Genomic DNA, 18998 nt, shown 5'->3' on the forward strand with positions numbered 1-18998 from the left:
AATCTTGTCTTATAAACAAATAAATAATAGAAATGTATATTTCTATACTAGCGAAACGTTGTCTTATAAACAAGTAAATAATAGAAATGTATATTTCTATTCTACGGGGCTACTGCGAAATGTTGTCTTATAAACAAGTAAATAATAGAAATGTATATTTCTATACTAGCTAAACGTTGTCTTATAAACAAGTAAATAATATAAATGTATATTTCTATTCTACGGGGCTACTAGTGAAATGTTGATTTCTTTAGCCGCGGATTTGGTATGGGTGATAATATTCATGTGTAAATACCACCTTACCGATTATTCTATTAACGAAAATTTGATTTCGTTATGAACAAATAAGTAACAGAAATGTATATTTCTCTTACTACTAACGAAATGTTAATTTCGTTATTAAAATTTATTGTAATAGAAATGTGTATTTCTATTATATAAAAAAAAATGGGAATCTAGATGTAAATTTCGATTCTTGATGTTTCAGCACATATGTTTTGAAGCGAATTTTCTTTAGCTCGATACCTTAATGTCTTTCTTGTGCTTTTGCTTCGCCTTTTATATCCGCGAGGTGCGAAGCATACTGTAGTTTTGTTCTTGTAACTACAAGGGTGTGTTGTTTACTAGTTTTTATTATTGTTCTGTTTTTATTTTGTATTAAATTTGGAGGTGGGTTTTAATATCATCTCCAATATCAATTTTGTTAGTGCTTTATTATATTTTGTGTTGTAAAATTTAAGAGCTATAAATTTTATGTTACACTTCTCCGATTTTTCCATAGAGTTGATGAACTCTGATTACCTCGTCGAATGATTCCTTGTTCGTTTCCTTGGATTTTTGAAGATTTTAAAGAACTTGTCTTGGACTACATTCATGGCTATGCTACCAGAATTCTGAATTCCAAGACACCATTCTCTAATTTGATTCGGAGCGCTGTTTACTTTGTCATTCTGGTGCATACAATCAAGTTTTCTTGGATGTGGCTGTGATAGCTGTTCTGGTGGGCTGATGCGTTTTTCCAAAACCTTTTCTGTACGAGTTTCTGATAGTTAATGCGATGATTGGCTAGTACTTGGTGTTTCGTCAACCACCTTAACTTGTCTGGTAATGGTTTCCATACTCATATCATATTCTTGTCCTTGTTGCGCTGGAGTATCTTGTTTCTGCGAACGTAGTATTAGCGAAGTCTCTGCTAGTGCTTGTCCTTGAGGTACGGGAAGTGATGAGGTTGCCACTAATTTAGTCGAGAGTATAATCGGTTGTTCTACGCGCAACTGTGGATCTCGTTGTGGTTCTATGTCTTGTACTTGCAATTGTAATTTTACTTGATCTTGCGTATTGTAAATCCGATTAACAACTTGCAGACTTTCTTTGCGTTGCAGATCTTGCTGATATTGTACTTCATGTGCTTGGGCATGAATCCTTTCTTTTGATTGAGAATATTGAGGATGTTGCTCTGGATAAATCTGACCTTGTGTGCTTTGCATTGATGTGCTTGATTTGGAATGTGACTCGATATTTAGACTGCGGGGATCATTTAATGGGTTTCTGTAACGGGATCACTTGTGAATACTCGACTACTGTGAGCCTGATGAGCGCTTCTTCTTGACCATCGCTTCGACATGTTTTAACCTGCTCTGTGCCAAGTGCTTCGAATTCATCGGTTAGTAAAATTAGTTATTCTAAAGTCTCGAAATCTTGACGTTTGATATACTTTTGGCAGTTAGTGACCATGTTGTGATATATTCGTTCTAGTTGCGAATTTTGATCCATGCCAGCATGTCGCATCAGATCTTTAATGATAATTAAATAACCCTTAAAGCTTTCTGGTGGCCTTTGACGTCGAGATCCTATTTCATCTGCTAATTTTTCATAATATCTAGGTGGCAAAAAGAAATTTAGGAAATCGGCCTTAAAACTTGTCCATAGCTGCCAATGCTTATTGTTGTAGCGATACCACATTAGTGCTTTATCTTCGAGCAGTATAGGCATTATCTTGGAAACTAGATTTATGACGATGCCATAGACGTCTGCAAGTTCTTCAATGTTTTCGTTAAAGCCCAACGGGTTCTTACTACCATTAAATTTAACACACCATTTCTCGACTTGTTCAACTGTCTGGAGATAAGAATACTGTCCCATGGTAAAAGAAAATGACGATGTTAACTGGTATCTGTTTCCACTGTCCCTGCTCGGGCGCCAATTGTAACGAACCTTCCTGGCCGAGGTGTTGCTCGCCGGATTCCAGGCCCAGTTCTACAATAAATTTATTTGATAAGAGCAGTGAAAAGTTGGCTATGGTAGGACGTACGACGTAGGTAGAGGTTTTATTACTCGAATCTAGGTTCCTCTATTTCTGTTGCTATTAACGAAATGTTGATTTCGTTATCAATAAGTAATAGAAATGTATATTTCTATTCTACGGGACTGCTAGCGAAATGTTACTTTATAAACAAGTAAATAAGACAAATTTAGCACTAGCCACGGAGAACAGAAAAATCTTCTATTATAAACAAATAAACAATACAAATATATACTTCTTACTAAAGAAACATTTCCTACAAACAAGTAGAATAGAAATATACATTTCTATTCTCAGGGATAACGAAATCAACATTTCTTTAGCAACAGAAATAGAGGAACATAGATTCGAGTAATAAAACCTTACCGATTAATCTAATAACCAAAATTTCACTGCCTTATAAACAAATAAATAACAGGACTGGACCTGGAATCCGGCGAGCAACACCTCGCCCAGAAAGGTTCGTTACAATTGGCGCCCGAGCAGGGACAGTGGAAACAGATACCAGTTAACATCGTCATTTTCTTTTACCATGGGACAGTATTCTTATCTCCAGACAGTTGAACAAGTCGAGAAATGGTGTGTTAAATTTAATGGTAGTAAGAACCCGTTGGGCTTTAACGAAAACATTGAAGAACTTGCAGACATCTATGACATCGTCATAAATCTAGTTTCCAAGATAATGCCTATACTGCTCGAAGATAAAGCACTAATGTGGTATCGCTACAACAATAAGCATTGGCAGCTATGGACAAGTTTTAAGACCGATTTCCTAAATTTCTTTTTGCCACCTAGATATTATGAAAAATTAGCAGATGAAATAGGATCCCGACGTCAAAGGCCACCAAAAAGCTTTAAGGATTATTTAATTATCATTAAAGATCTGATGCGACATGCTGGCATGGATCAAAATTCGCAACTAGAACGAATATATCACAACATGGTCACTAACTGCCAAAAGTATATCAAACGTCAAGATTTCGAGACTTTAGAAGAACTAATTTTACTAACCGATGAATTCGAAGCACTTGGCACAGAGCAGGTTAAAACATGTCGAAGCGATGGTCAAGAAGAAGCGCTCATCAGGCTCACAGTAGTCGAGTATTCACAAGTGATCCCGTTACAGAAACCCATTAAATGATCCCCGCAGTCTAAATATCGAGTCACATTCCAAATCAAGCACATCAATGCAAAGCACACAAGGTCAGATTTATCCAGAGCAACATCCTCAATATTCTCAATCAAAAGAAAGGATTCATGCCCAAGCACATGAAGTACAATATCAGCAAGATCTGCAACGCAAAGAAAGTCTGCAAGTTGTTAATCGGATTTACAATACGCAAGATCAAGTAAAATTACAATTGCAAGTACAAGACATAGAACCACAACGAGATCCACAGTTGCGCGTAGAACAACCGATTATACTCTCGACTAAATTAGTGACAACCTCATCACTTCCCGTACCTCAAGGACAAACACTAGCAGAGACTTCGCTAATACTACGTTCGCAGAAACAAGATACTCCAGCGCAACAAGGACAAGAATATGATATGAGTATGGAAACCATTACCAGACAAGTTAAGGTGATTGACGAAACACCAAGTACTAGCCAATCATCGCATCAACTATCAGAAACTCGTACAGAAAAGGTTTTGGAAAAACGCATCAGCCCACCAGAACAGCTATCACAGCCACATCCAAGAAAACTTGATTGTATGCACCAGAATGACAAAGTAAACAGCGCTCCGAATCAAATTAGAAAATGGTGTCTTGAAATTCAGAATTCTGGTAGCATAGCCATGAATGTAGTCCAAGACAAGTTCTTTAAAATCTTCAAAAATCCAAGGAAACGAACAAGGAATCATTCGACGAGGTAATCAGAGTTCGTCAACTCTATGGAAAAATCGGAGAAGTGTAACATAAAATTTATAGCTCTTAAATTGTACAACACAAAATATAATAAAACACTAACAAAATTGATATTGGAGATGGTATTAAAACCCACCTCCAAATTTAATACAAAATAAAATCAGAACAATAATAAAAACTTGTAAACAACACACCGTTGTAGTTACAAGAACAAAACTACAGTATGCTTCGCACCTCGCGGATATAAAAGGCGAAGCAAAAGCACAAGAAAGACATTCAGCGAGGTATCGAGCTAAAGAAAAGTCGCTTCAAAACATATGTGCTGAAACATCAAGAATCGAAATTTACATCTCGATTCCCATTTTTTTTTATATAACAGAAATACACATTTCTATTACAATAACTTTTAATAACGAAATTAACATTTCGTTAGTAGTAAGAGAAATATACATTTCTGTTACTTATTTGTTCATAACGAAATCAAATTTTCGTTAATAGAATAATCGGTAAGGTGGTATTTACACATGAATATTATCACCCATACCAAATCCGCGGCTAAAGAAATCAACATTTCACTAGTAGCCCCGTAGAATAGAAATATACATTTCTATTATTTACTTGTTTATAAGACAACGTTTCGCTAGTATAGAAATATACATTTCTATTATTTACTTGTTTATAAGACAACATTTCGCAGTAGCCCCGTAGAATAGAAATATACATTTCTATTATTTACTTGTTTATAAGACAACGTTTCGCTAGTATAGAAATATACATTTCTATTTATTGTTTATAAGACAACATTTCGCAGTAGCCCCGTAGAATAGAAATATACATTTCATGTTATTTACTTGTTTATAAGACAACGTTTCGCTAGTATAGAAATATACATTTCTATTATTTATTGTTTATAAGACAAGATTTCGCAGTAGCCCCGTAGAATAGAAATATACATTTCTATTATTTACTTGTTTATAAAGTAACATTTCGCTAGCAGTCCCGTAGAATAGAAATATACATTTCTATTACTTATTGATAACGAAATCAACATTTCGTTAATAGCAACAGAAATAGAGGAACCTAGATTCGAGTAATAAAACCTCTACCTACGTCGTACGTCCTACCATAGCCAACTTTTCACTGCTCTTATCAAATAAATTTATTGTAGGACTGGACCTGGAATCCGGCGAGCAACACCTCGGCCAGAAAGGTTCGTTACAATTGGCGCCCGAGCAGGGACAGTGGAAACAGATACCAGTTAACATCGTCATTTTCTTTTACCATGGGACAGTATTCTTATCTCCAGACAGTTGAACAAGTCGAGAAATGGTGTGTTAAATTTAATGGTAGTAAGAACCCGTTGGGCTTTAACGAAAACATTGAAGAACTTGCAGACGTCTATGGCATCGTCATAAATCTAGTTTCCAAGATAATGCCTATACTGCTCGAAGATAAAGCACTAATGTGGTATCGCTACAACAATAAGCATTGGCAGCTATGGACAAGTTTTAAGGCCGATTTCCTAAATTTCTTTTTGCCACCTAGATATTATGAAAAATTAGCAGATGAAATAGGATCTCGACGTCAAAGGCCACCAGAAAGCTTTAAGGGTTATTTAATTATCATTAAAGATCTGATGCGACATGCTGGCATGGATCAAAATTCGCAACTAGAACGAATATATCACAACATGGTCACTAACTGCCAAAAGTATATCAAACGTCAAGATTTCGAGACTTTAGAAGAACTAATTTTACTAACCGATGTATTCGAAGCACTTGGCACAGAACAGGTTAAAACATGTAGAAGCGATGGTCAAGAAGAAGCGCTCATCAGGCTCACAGTAGTCGAGTATTCACAAGTGATCCCGTTACAGAAACCCATTAAATGATCCCCGCAGTCTAAATATCGAGTCACATTCCAAATCAAGCACATCAATGCAAAGCACACAAGGTCAGATTTATCCAGAGCAACATCCTCAATATTCTCAATCAAAAGAAAGGATTCATGCCCAAGCACATGAAGTACAATATCAGCAAGATCTGCAACGCAAAGAAAGTCTGCAAGTTGTTAATCGGATTTACAATACGCAAGATCAAGTAAAATTACAATTGCAAGTACAAGACATAGAACCACAACGAGATCCACAGTTGCGCGTAGAACAACCGATTATACTCTCGACTAAATTAGTGGCAACCTCATCACTTCCCGTACCTCAAGGACAAACACTAGCAGAGACTTCGCTAATACTACGTTCGCAGAAACAAGATACTCCAGCGCAACAAGGACAAGAATATGATATGAGTATGGAAACCATTACCAGACAAGTTAAGGTGGTTGACGAAACACCAAGTACTAGCCAATCATCGCATCAACTATCAGAAACTCGTACAGAAAAGGTTTTGGAAAAACGCATCAGCCCACCAGAACAGCTATCACAGCCACATCCAAGAAAACTTGATTGTATGCACCAGAATGACAAAGTAAACAGCGCTCCGAATCAAATTAGAGAATGGTGTCTTGGAATTCAGAATTCTGGTAGCATAGCCATGAATGTAGTCCAAGACAAGTTCTTTAAAATCTTCAAAAATCCAAGGAAACGAACAAGGAATCATTCGACGAGGTAATCAGAGTTCATCAACTCTATGGAAAAATCGGAGAAGTGTAACATAAAATTTATAGCTCTTAAATTTTACAACACAAAATATAATAAAACACTAACAAAATTGATATTGGAGATGATATTAAAACCCACCTCCAAATTTAATACAAAATAAAAACACAACAATAATAAAAACTAGTAAACAACACACCCTTGTAGTTACAAGAACAAAACTACAGTATGCTTCGCACCTCGCGGATATAAAAGGCGAAGCAAAAGCACAAGAAAGACATTAAGGTATCGAGCTAAAGAAAAGTCGCTTCAAAACATATGTGCTGAAACATCAAGAATCGAAATTTACATCTAGATTCCCATTTTTTTTTATATAATAGAAATACACATTTCTATTACAATAAATTTTAATAACGAAATTAACATTTCGTTAGTAGTAAGAGAAATATACATTTCTGTTACTTATTTGTTCATAACGAAATCAAATTTTCGTTAATAGAATAATCGGTAAGGTGGTATTTACACATGAATATTATCACCCATACCAAATCCGCGGCTAAAGAAATCAACATTTCACTAGTAGCCCCGTAGAATAGAAATATACATTTATATTATTTACTTGTTTATAAGACAACGTTTAGCTAGTATAGAAATATACATTTCTATTATTTACTTGTTTATAAGACAACATTTCGCAGTAGCCCCGTAGAATAGAAATATACATTTCTATTATTTACTTGTTTATAAGACAACGTTTAGCTAGTATAGAAATACACATTTCTATTATTTATTTGTTTATAAGACAACATTTCGCAGTAGCCCCGTAGAATAGAAATATACATTTCTATTATTTACTTGTTTATAAAGTAACATTTCGCTAGCAGTCCCGTAGAATAGAAATATACATTTCTATTACTTATTGATAACGAAATCAACATTTCGTTAATAGCAACAGAAATAGAGGAACCTAGATTCGAGTAATAAAACCTCTACCTACGTCGTACGTCCTACCATAGCCAACTTTCCACTGCTCTTATCAAATAAATTTATTGTAGGACTGGACCTGAAATCCGGCGAGCAACACCTCAGCCAGAAAGGTTCGTTACAATTGGCGCCCGAGCAGGGACAGTGGAAACAGATACCAGTTAACATCGTCATTTTCTTTTACCATGGGACAGTATTCTTATCTCCAGACAGTTGAACAAGTCGAGAAATGGTGTGTTAAATTTAATGGTAGTAAGAACCCGTTGGGCTTTAACGAAAACATTGAAGAACTTGCAGACAACTATGGCATCGTCATAAATCTAATTTCCAAGATAATGCCTATACTGCTCGAAGATAAAGCACTAATGTGGTATCGCTACAACAATAAGCATTGGCAGCTATGGACAAGTTTTAAGGCCGATTTCCTAAATTTCTTTTTGCCACCTAGATATTATGAAAAATTAGCAGATGAAATAGGATCTCGACGTCAAAGGCCACCAAAAAGCTTTAAGGGTTATTTAATTATCATTAAAGATCTGATGCGACATGCTGGCATGGATCAAAATTCGCAACTAGAACGAATATATCACAACATGGTCACTAACTACCAAAAGTATATCAAACGTCAAGATTTCGAGACTTTAGAAGAACTAATTTTACTAACCGATGAATTCGAAGCACTTGGCACAGAGCAGGTTAAAACATATCGAAGCGATGGTCAAGAAGAAGCGCTCATCAGGCTCACAGTAGTCGAGTATTCACAAGTGATCCCGTTACAGAAACCCATTAAATGATCCCCGCAGTCTAAATATCGAGTCACATTCCAAATCAAGCACATCAATGCAAAGCACACAAGGTCAGATTTATCCAGAGCAACATCCTCAATATTCTCAATCAAAAGAAAGGATTCATGCCCAAGCACATGAAGTACAATATCAGCAAGATCTGCAATGCAAAGAAAGTCTGCAAGTTGTTAATCGGATTTACAATACGCAAGATCAAGTAAAATTACAATTGCAAGTACAAGACATAGAACCACAACGAGATCCACAGTTGCGCGTAGAACAACCGATTATACTCTCGACTAAATTAGTGGCAACCTCATCACTTCCCGTACCTCAAGGACAAACACTAGCAGAGACTTCGCTAATACTACGTTCGCAGAAACAAGATACTCCAGCGCAACAAGGACAAGAATATGATATGAGTATGGAAACCATTACCAGACAAGTTAAGGTGGTTGACGAAACACCAAGTACTAGCCAATCATCGCATCAACTATCAGAAACTCGTACAGAAAAGGTTTTGGAAAAACGCATCAGCCCACCAGAACAGCTATCACAGCCACATCCAAGAAAACTTGATTGTATGCACCAGAATGACAAAGTAAACAGCGCTCCGAATCAAATTAGAGAATGGTGTCTTGAAATTCAGAATTCTGGTAGCATAGCCATGAATGTAGTCCAAGACAAGTTCTTTAAAATCTTCAAAAATCCAAGGAAACGAACAAGGAATCATTCGACGAGGTAATCAGAGTTCGTCAACTCTATGGAAAAATCGGAGAAGTGTAACATAAAATTTATAGCTCTTAAATTGTACAACACAAAATATAATAAAACACTAACAAAATTGATATTGGAGATGGTATTAAAACCCACCTCCAAATTTAATACAAAATAAAAACATCAGAACAATAATAAAAACTTGTAAACAACACACCGTTGTAGTTACAAGAACAAAACTACAGTATGCTTCGCACCTCGCGGATATAAAAGGCGAAGCAAAAGCACAAGAAAGACATTCAGCGAGGTATCGAGCTAAAGAGAAGTCGCTTCAAAACATATGTGCTGAAACATCAAGAATCGAAATTTACATCTCGATTCCCATTTTTTTTAATATAACAGAAATACACATTTCTATTACAATAACTTTTAATAACGAAATTAACATTTCGTTACTAGTAAGAGAAATATACATTTCTGTTACTTATTTGTTCATAACGAAATCAAATTTTCGTTAATAGAATAATCGGTAAGGTGGTATTTACACATGAATATTATCACCCATACCAATTCCGCGGCTAAAGAAATCAACATTTCACTAGTAGCCCCGTAGAATAGAAATATACATTTATATTATTTACTTGTTTATAAGACAACGTTTCGCTAGTATAGAAATATACATTTCTATTATTTACTTGTTTATAAGACAACATTTCGCAGTAGCCCCGTAGAATAGAAATATACATTTCTATTATTTACTTGTTTATAAGACAACGTTTAGCTAGTATAGAAATATACATTTCTATTATTTACTTGTTTATAAGACAACATTTCGCAGTAGCCCCGTAGAATAGAAATATACATTTCTATTATTTACTTGTTTACATTTCTATTATTTACTTGTTTATAAAGTAACATTTCGCTAGCAGTCCCGTAGAATAGAAATATACATTTTTATTACTTATTGATAACGAAATCAACATTTCGTTAATAGCAACAGAAATAGAGGAACCTAGATTCGAGTAATAAAACCTCTACCTACGTCGTACGTCCTACCATAGCCAACTTTTCACTGCTCTTATCAAATAAATTTATTGTAGGACTGGACCTGGAATCCGGCGAGCAACACCTCGCCCAGAAAGGTTCGTTACAATTGGCGCCCGAGCAGGGACAGTGGAAACAGATACCAGTTAACATCGTCATTTTCTTTTACCATGGGACAGTATTCTTATCTCCAGACAGTTGAACAAGTCGAGAAATGGTGTGTTAAATTTAATGGTAGTAAGAACCCGTTGGGCTTTAACGAAAACATTGAAGAACTTGCAGACGTCTATGGCATCGTCATAAATCTAGTTTCCAAGATAATGCCTATACTGCTCGAAGATAAAGCACTAATGTGGTATCGCTACAACAATAAGCATTGGCAGCTATGGACAAGTTTTAAGGCCGATTTCCTAAATTTCTTTTTGCCACCTAGATATTATGAAAAATTAGCAGATGAAATAGGATCTCGACGTCAAAGGCCACCAAAAAGCTTTAAGGGTTATTTAATTATCATTAAAGATCTGATGCGACATGCTGGCATGGATCAAAATTCGCAACTAGAACGAATATATCACAACATGGTCACTAACTGCCAAAAGTATATCAAACGTCAAGATTTCGAGACTTTAGAAGAACTAATTTTACTAACCGATGTATTCGAAGCACTTGGCACAGAGCAGGTTAAAACATGTCGAAGCGATGGTCAAGAAGAAGCGCTCATCAGGCTCACAGTAGTCGAGTATTCACAAGTGATCCCGTTACAGAAACCCATTAAATGATCCCCGCAGTCTAAATATCGAGTCACATTCCAAATCAAGCACATCAATGCAAAGCACACAAGGTCAGATTTATCCAGAGCAACATCCTCAATATTCTCAATCAAAAGAAAGGATTCATGCCCAAGCACATGAAGTACAATATCAGCAAGATCTGCAACGCAAAGAAAGTCTGCAAGTTGTTAATCGGATTTACAATACGCAAGATCAAGTAAAATTACAATTGCAAGTACAAGACATAGAACCACAACGAGATCCACAGTTGCGCGTAGAACAACCGATTATACTCTCGACTAAATTAGTGGCAACCTCATCACTTCCCGTACCTCAAGGACAAACACTAGCAGAGACTTCGCTAATACTACGTTCGCAGAAACAAGATACTCCAGCGCAACAAGGACAAGAATATGATATGAGTATGGAAACCATTACCAGACAAGTTAAGGTGATTGACGAAACACCAAGTACTAGCCAATCATCGCATCAACTATCAGAAACTCGTACAGAAAAGGTTTTGGAAAAACGCATCAGCCCACCAGAACAGCTATCACAGCCACATCCAAGAAAACTTGATTGTATGCACCAGAATGACAAAGTAAACAGCGCTCCGAATCAAATTAGAAAATGGTGTCTTGGAATTCAGAATTCTGGTAGTATAGCCATGAATGTAGTCCAAGACAAGTTCTTTAAAATCTTCAAAAATCCAAGGAAACGAACAAGGAATCATTCGACGAGGTAATCAGAGTTCGTCAACTCTATGGAAAAATCGGAGAAGTGTAACATAAAATTTATAGCTCTTAAATTGTACAACACAAAATATAATAAAACACTAACAAAATTGATATTGGAGATGGTATTAAAACCCACCTCCAAATTTAATACAAAATAAAAACATCAGAACAATAATAAAAACTTGTAAACAACACACCGTTGTAGTTACAAGAACAAAACTACAGTATGCTTCGCACCTCGCGGATATAAAAGGCGAAGCAAAAGCACAAGAAAGACATTCAGCGAGGTATCGAGCTAAAGAAAAGTCGCTTCAAAACATATGTGCTGAAACATCAAGAATCGAAATTTACATCTCGATTCCCATTTTTTTTTATATAATAGAAATACACATTTCTATTACAATAACTTTTAATAACGAAATTAACATTTCGTTAGTAGTAAGAGAAATATACATTTCTGTTACTTATTTGTTCATAACGAAATCAAATTTTCGTTAATAGAATAATCGGTAAGGTGGTATTTACACATGAATATTATCACCCATACCAAATCCGCGGCTAAAGAAATCAACATTTCACTAGTAGCCCCGTAGAATAGAAATATACATTTCTGTTATTTACTTGTTTATAAGACAACGTTTCGCTAGTATAGAAATATACATTTCTATTATTTACTTGTTTATAAGACAAGATTTCGCAGTAGCCCCGTAGAATAGAAATATACATTTCTATTATTTACTTGTTTATAAGACAACGTTTCGCTAGTATAGAAATATACATTTCTATTATTTATTTGTTTATAAGACAAGATTTCGCAGTAGCCCCGTAGAATAGAAATATACATTTCTGTTATTTACTTGTTTATAAGACAACGTTTCGCTAGTATAGAAATATACATTTCTATTATTTATTTGTTTATAAGACAAGATTTCGCAGTAGCCCCGTAGAATAGAAATATACATTTCTATTATTTACTTGTTTACATTTCTATTATTTACTTGTTTATAAAGTAACATTTCGCTAGCAGTCCCGTAGAATAGAAATATACATTTCTATTACTTATTGATAACGAAATCAACATTTCGTTAATAGCAACAGAAATAGAGGAACCTAGATTCGAGTAATAAAACCTCTACCTACGTCGTACGTCCTACCATAGCCAACTTTTCACTGCTCTTATCAAATAACTTTATTGTAGGACTGGACCTGGAATCCGGCGAGCAACACCTCGGCCAGAAAGGTTCGTTACAATTGGCGCCCGAGCAGGGACAGTGAAAACAGATACCAGTTAACATCGTCATTTTCTTTTACCATGGGACAGTATTCTTATCTCCAGACAGTTGAACAAGTCGAGAAATGGTGTGTTAAATTTAATGGTAGTAAGAACCCGTTGGGCTTTAACGAAAACATTGAAGAACTTGCAGACGTCTATGGCATCGTCATAAATCTAGTTTCCAAGATAATGCCTATACTGCTCGAAGATAAAGCACTAATGTGGTATCGCTACAACAATAAGCATTGGCAGCTATGGACAAGTTTTAAGGCCGATTTCCTAAATTTCTTTTTGCCACCTAGATATTATGAAAAATTAGCAGATGAAATAGGATCTCGACGTCAAAGGCCACCAAAAAGCTTTAAGGGTTATTTAATTATCATTAAAGATCTGATGCGACATGCTGGCATGGATCAAAATTCGCAACTAGAACGAATATATCACAACATGGTCACTAACTGCCAAAAGTATATCAAACGTCAAGATTTCGAGACTTTAGAAGAACTAATTTTACTAACCGATGTATTCGAAGCACTTGGCACAGAACAGGTTAAAACATGTAGAAGCGATGGTCAAGAAGAAGCGCTCATCAGGCTCACAGTAGTCGAGTATTCACAAGTGATCCCGTTACAGAAACCCATTAAATGATCCCCGCAGTCTAAATATCGAGTCACATTCCAAATCAAGCACATCAATGCAAAGCACACAAGGTCAGATTTATCCAGAGCAACATCCTCAATATTCTCAATCAAAAGAAAGGATTCATGCCCAAGCACATGAAGTACAATATCAGCAAGATCTGCAACGCAAAGAAAGTCTGCAAGTTGTTAATCGGATTTACAATACGCAAGATCAAGTAAAATTACAATTGCAAGTACAAGACATAGAACCACAACGAGATCCACAGTTGCGCGTAGAACAACCGATTATACTCTCGACTAAATTAGTGGCAACCTCATCACTTCCCGTACCTCAAGGACAAACACTAGCAGAGACTTCGCTAATACTACGTTCGCAGAAACAAGATACTCCAGCGCAACAAGTACAAGAATATGATATGAGTATGGAAATCATTACCAGACAAGTTAAGGTGGTTGACGAAACACCAAGTACTAGCCAATCATCGCATCAACTATCAGAAACTCGTACAGAAAAGGTTTTGGAAAAACGCATCAGCCCACCAGAACAGCTATCACAGCCACATCCAAGAAAACTTGATTGTATGCACCAGAATGACAAAGTAAACAGCGCTCCGAATCAAATTAGAGAATGGTGTCTTGGAATTCAGAATTCTGGTAGCATAGCCATGAATGTAGTCCAAGACAAGTTCTTTAAAATCTTCAAAAATCCAAGGAAACGAACAAGGAATCATTCGACGAGGTAATCAGAGTTCGTCTACTCTATGGAAAAATCGGAGAAGTGTAACATAAAATTTATAGCTCTTAAATTTTACAACACAAAATATAATAAAACACTAACAAAATTGATATTGGAGATGGTATTAAAACCCACCTCCAAATTTAATACAAAATAAAAACATCAGACAATAATAAAAACTTGTAAACAACACACCGTTGTAGTTACAAGAACAAAACTACAGTATGCTTCGCACCTCGCGGATATAAAAGGCGAAGCAAAAGCACAGGAAAGACATTCAGCGAGGTATCGAGCTAAAGAGAAGTCGCTTCAAAACATATGTGCTGAAACATCAAGAATCGAAATTTACATCTCGATTCCCATTTTTTTTTATATAATAGAAATACACATTTCTATTACAATAACTTTTAATAACGAAATTAACATTTCGTTAGTAGTAAGAGAAATATACATTTCTGTTACTTATTTGTTCATAACGAAATCAAATTTTCGTTAATAGAATAATCGGTAAGGTGGTATTTACACATGAATATTATCACCCATACCAAATCCGCGGCTAAAGAAATCAACATTTCACTAGTAGCCCCGTAGAATAGAAATATACATTTATATTATTTACTTGTTTATAAGACAACGTTTCGCTAGTATAGAAATATACATTTCTATTATTTACTTGTTTATAAGACAACATTTCGCAGTAGCCCCGTAGAATAGAAATATACATTTCTATTATTTACTTGTTTATAAGACAACGTTTAGCTAGTTTAGAAATACACATTTCTATTATTTATTTGTTTATAAGACAACATTTCGCAGTAGCCCCGTAGAATAGAAATATACATTTCTATTATTTACTTGTTTACATTTCTATTATTTACTTGTTTATAAAGTAACATTTCGCTAGCAGTCCCGTAGAATAGAAATATACATTTCTATTACTTATTGATAACGAAATCAACATTTCGTTAATAGCAACAGAAATAGAGGAACCTAGATTCGAGTAATAAAACCTCTACCTACGTCGTACGTCCTACCATAGCCAACTTTCCACTGCTCTTATCAAATAAATTTATTGTAGGACTGGGCCTGAAATCCGGCGAGCAACACCTCAGCCAGAAAGGTTCGTTACAATTGGCGCCCGAGCAGGGACAGTGGAAACAGATACCAGTTAACATCGTCATTTTCTTTTACCATGGGACAGTATTCTTATCTCCAGACAGTTGAACAAGTCGAGAAATGGTGTGTTAAATTTAATGGTAGTAAGAACCCGTTGGGCTTTAACGAAAACATTGAAGAACTTGCAGACATCTATGGCATCGTCATAAATCTAATTTCCAAGATAATGCCTATACTGCTCGAAGATAAAGCACTAATGTGGTATCGCTACAACAATAAGCATTGGCAGCTATGGACAAGTTTTAAGGCCGATTTCCTAAATTTCTTTTTGCCACCTAGATATTATGAAAAATTAGCAGATGAAATAGGATCTCGACGTCAAAGGCCACCAAAAAGCTTTAAGGGTTATTTAATTATCATTAAAGATCTGATGCGACATGCTGGCATGGATCAAAGTTCGCAACTAGAACGAATATATCACAACATATTCACTAACTGCCAAAAGTATATCAAACGTAAAGATTTCGAGACTTTAGAAGAACTAATTTTACTAACCGATGAATTCGAAGCACTTGGCACAGAGCAGGTTAAAACATGTCGAAGCGATGGTCAAGAAGAAGCGCTCATCAGGCTCACAGTAGTCGAGTATTCACAAGTGTTCCCTTACAGAAACCCATTATATGATCCCCGCAGTCTAAATATCGAGTCACATTCCAAATCAAGCACATCAATGCAAAGCACACAAGGTCAGATTTATCCAGAGCAACATCCTCAATATTCTCAATCAAAAGAAAGGATTCATGCCCAAGCACATGAAGTACAATATCAGCAAGATCTGCAATGCAAAGAAAGTCTGCAAGTTGTTAATCGGATTTACAATACGCAAGATCAAGTAAAATTACAATTGCAAGTACAAGACATAGAACCACAACGAGATCCACAGTTGCGCGTAGAACAACCGATTATACTCTCGACTAAATTAGTGGCAACCTCATCACTTCCCGTACCTCAAGGACAAACACTAGCAGAGACTTCGCTAATACTACGTTCGCAGAAACAAGATACTCCAGCGCAACAAGGACAAGAATATGATATGAGTATGGAAACCATTACCAGACAAGTTAAGGTGGTTGACGAAACACCAAGTACTAGCCAATCATCGCATCAACTATCAGAAACTCGTACAGAAAAGGTTTTGGAAAAACGCATCAGCCCACCAGAACAGCTATCACAGCCACATCCAAGAAAACTTGATTGTATGCACCAGAATGACAAAGTAAACAGCGCTCCGAATCAAATTAGAGAATGGTGTCTTGAAATTCAGAATTCTGGTAGCATAGCCATGAATGTAGTCCAAGACAAGTTCTTTAAAATCTTCAAAAATCCAAGGAAACGAACAAGGAATCATTCGACGAGGTAATCAGAGTTCGTCAACTCTATGGAAAAATCGGGGAAGTGTAACATAAAATTTATAGCTCTTAAATTGTACAACACAAAATATAATAAAACACTAACAAAATTGATATTGGAGATGGTATTAAAACCCACCTCCAAATTTAATACAAAATAAAAACATCAGAACAATAATAAAAACTTGTAAACAACACACCGTTGTAGTTACAAGAACAAAACTACAGTATGCTTCGCACCTCGCGGATATAAAAGGCGAAGCAAAAGCACAAGAAAGACATTCAGCGAGGTATCGAGCTAAAGAGAAGTCGCTTCAAAACATATGTGCTGAAACATCAAGAATCGAAATTTACATCTCGATTCCCATTTTTTTTTATATAACAGAAATACACATTTCTATTACAATAACTTTTAATAACGAAATTAACATTTCGTTAGTAGTAAGAGAAATATACATTTCTGTTACTTATTTGTTCATAACGAAATCAAATTTTCGTTAATAGAATAATCGGTAAGGTGGTATTTACACATGAATATTATCACCCATACCAATTCCGCGGCTAAAGAAATCAACATTTCACTAGTAGCCCCGTAGAATAGAAATATACATTTATATTATTTACTTGTTTATAAGACAACGTTTCGCTAGTATAGAAATATACATTTCTATTATTTACTTGTTTATAAGACAACATTTCGCAGTAGCCCCGTAGAATAGAAATATACATTTCTATTATTTTCTTGTTTATAAGACAACGTTTAGCTAGTATAGAAATGTACATTTCTATTATTTACTTGTTTATAAGACAACATTTCGCAGTAGCCCCGTAGAATAGAAATATACATTTCTGTTATTTACTTGTTTATAAGACAACATTTCGCAGTAGCCCCGTAGAATAGAAATATACATTTCTATTATTTACTTGTTTATAAAGTAACATTTCGCTAGCAGTCCCGTAGAATAGAAATATACATTTCTATTACTTATTGATAACGAAATCAACATTTCGTTAATAGCAACAGAAATAGAGGAACCTAGATTCGAGTAATAAAACCTCTACCTACGTCGTACGTCCTACCATAGCCAACTTTCCACTGCTCTTATCAAATAAATTTATTGTAGGACTGGACCTGGAATCCGGCGAGCAACACCTCGGCCAGAAAGGTTCGTTACAATTGGCGCCCGAGCAGGGATAGTGGAAACAGATACCAGTTAACATCGTCATTTTCTTTTACCATGGGACAGTATTCTTATCTCCAGACAGTTGAACAAGTCGAGAAATGGTGTGTTAAATTTAATGGTAGTAAGAACCCGTTGGGCTTTATCGAAAACATTGAAGAACTTGCAGACAACTATGGCATCGTCATAAATCTAGTTTCCAAGATAATGCCTATACTGCTCGAAGATAAAGCACTAATGTGGTATCGCTACAACAATAAGCATTGGCAGCTATGGACAAGTTTTAAGGCCGATTTCCTAAATTTCTTTTTGCCACCTAGATATTATGAAAAATTAGCAGATGAAATAGGATCTCGACGTCAAAGGCCACCAGAAAGCTTTAAGGGTTATTTAATTATCATTAAAGATCTGATGCGACATGCTGGCATGGATCAAAGTTCGCAACTAGAACGAATATATCACAACATGGTCACTAACTACCAAAAGTATATCAAACGTCAAGATTTCGAGACTTTAGAAGAACTAATTTTACTAACCGATGAATTCGAAGCACTTGGCACAGAGCAGGTTAAAACATATCGAAGCGATGGTCAAGAAGAAGCGCTCATCAGGCTCACAGCAGTCGAGTATTCACAAGTGATCCCGTTACAGAAACCCATTATATGATCCCCGCAGTCTAAATATCGAGTCACATTCCAAATCAAGCACATCAATGCAAAGCACACAAGGTCAGATTTATCCAGAGCAACATCCTCAATATTCTCAATCAAAAGAAAGGATTCATGCCCAAGCACATGAAGTACAATATCAGCAAGATCTG

At 35.7% G+C, this 18998-nt stretch overlaps 2 protein-coding genes across 2 annotated transcripts; both read left to right on the forward strand.

Annotated features, from left to right (window-relative positions):
- Positions 1–6108: 6108 nt before the first annotated feature.
- On the forward strand, positions 6109–6798 carry LOC119663079 (putative mediator of RNA polymerase II transcription subunit 26). The gene has a single exon (XM_038072744.1). It carries the CDS (start codon positions 6109–6111, stop codon positions 6796–6798), a length of 690 nt encoding a protein of 229 aa, XP_037928672.1.
- Positions 6799–11140: 4342 nt separating this feature from the next.
- LOC119663080 (putative mediator of RNA polymerase II transcription subunit 26) lies at positions 11141–11830 on the forward strand. Its single transcript, XM_038072746.1, has one exon. The coding sequence runs from the start codon at positions 11141–11143 to the stop codon at positions 11828–11830; it is 690 nt and encodes a 229-aa protein (XP_037928674.1).
- The last annotated feature ends 7168 nt before the right edge of the window (positions 11831–18998 follow it).

This window comes from Teleopsis dalmanni, unplaced genomic scaffold (genome assembly GCF_002237135.1).
Source record: "Teleopsis dalmanni isolate 2A unplaced genomic scaffold, ASM223713v2 unscaffolded_contig_0123, whole genome shotgun sequence".
NCBI lineage: Eukaryota > Metazoa > Arthropoda > Insecta > Diptera > Diopsidae > Teleopsis > Teleopsis dalmanni.

Excerpts from the sequence above, each read along its gene's own strand:
- LOC119663079 (XM_038072744.1), top strand. The coding sequence starts at position 6,109 with ATGCAAAGCACACAAGGTCAGATTTATCCAGAGCAACATCCTCAATAT.
- LOC119663080 (XM_038072746.1), top strand. The coding sequence starts at position 11,141 with ATGCAAAGCACACAAGGTCAGATTTATCCAGAGCAACATCCTCAATAT.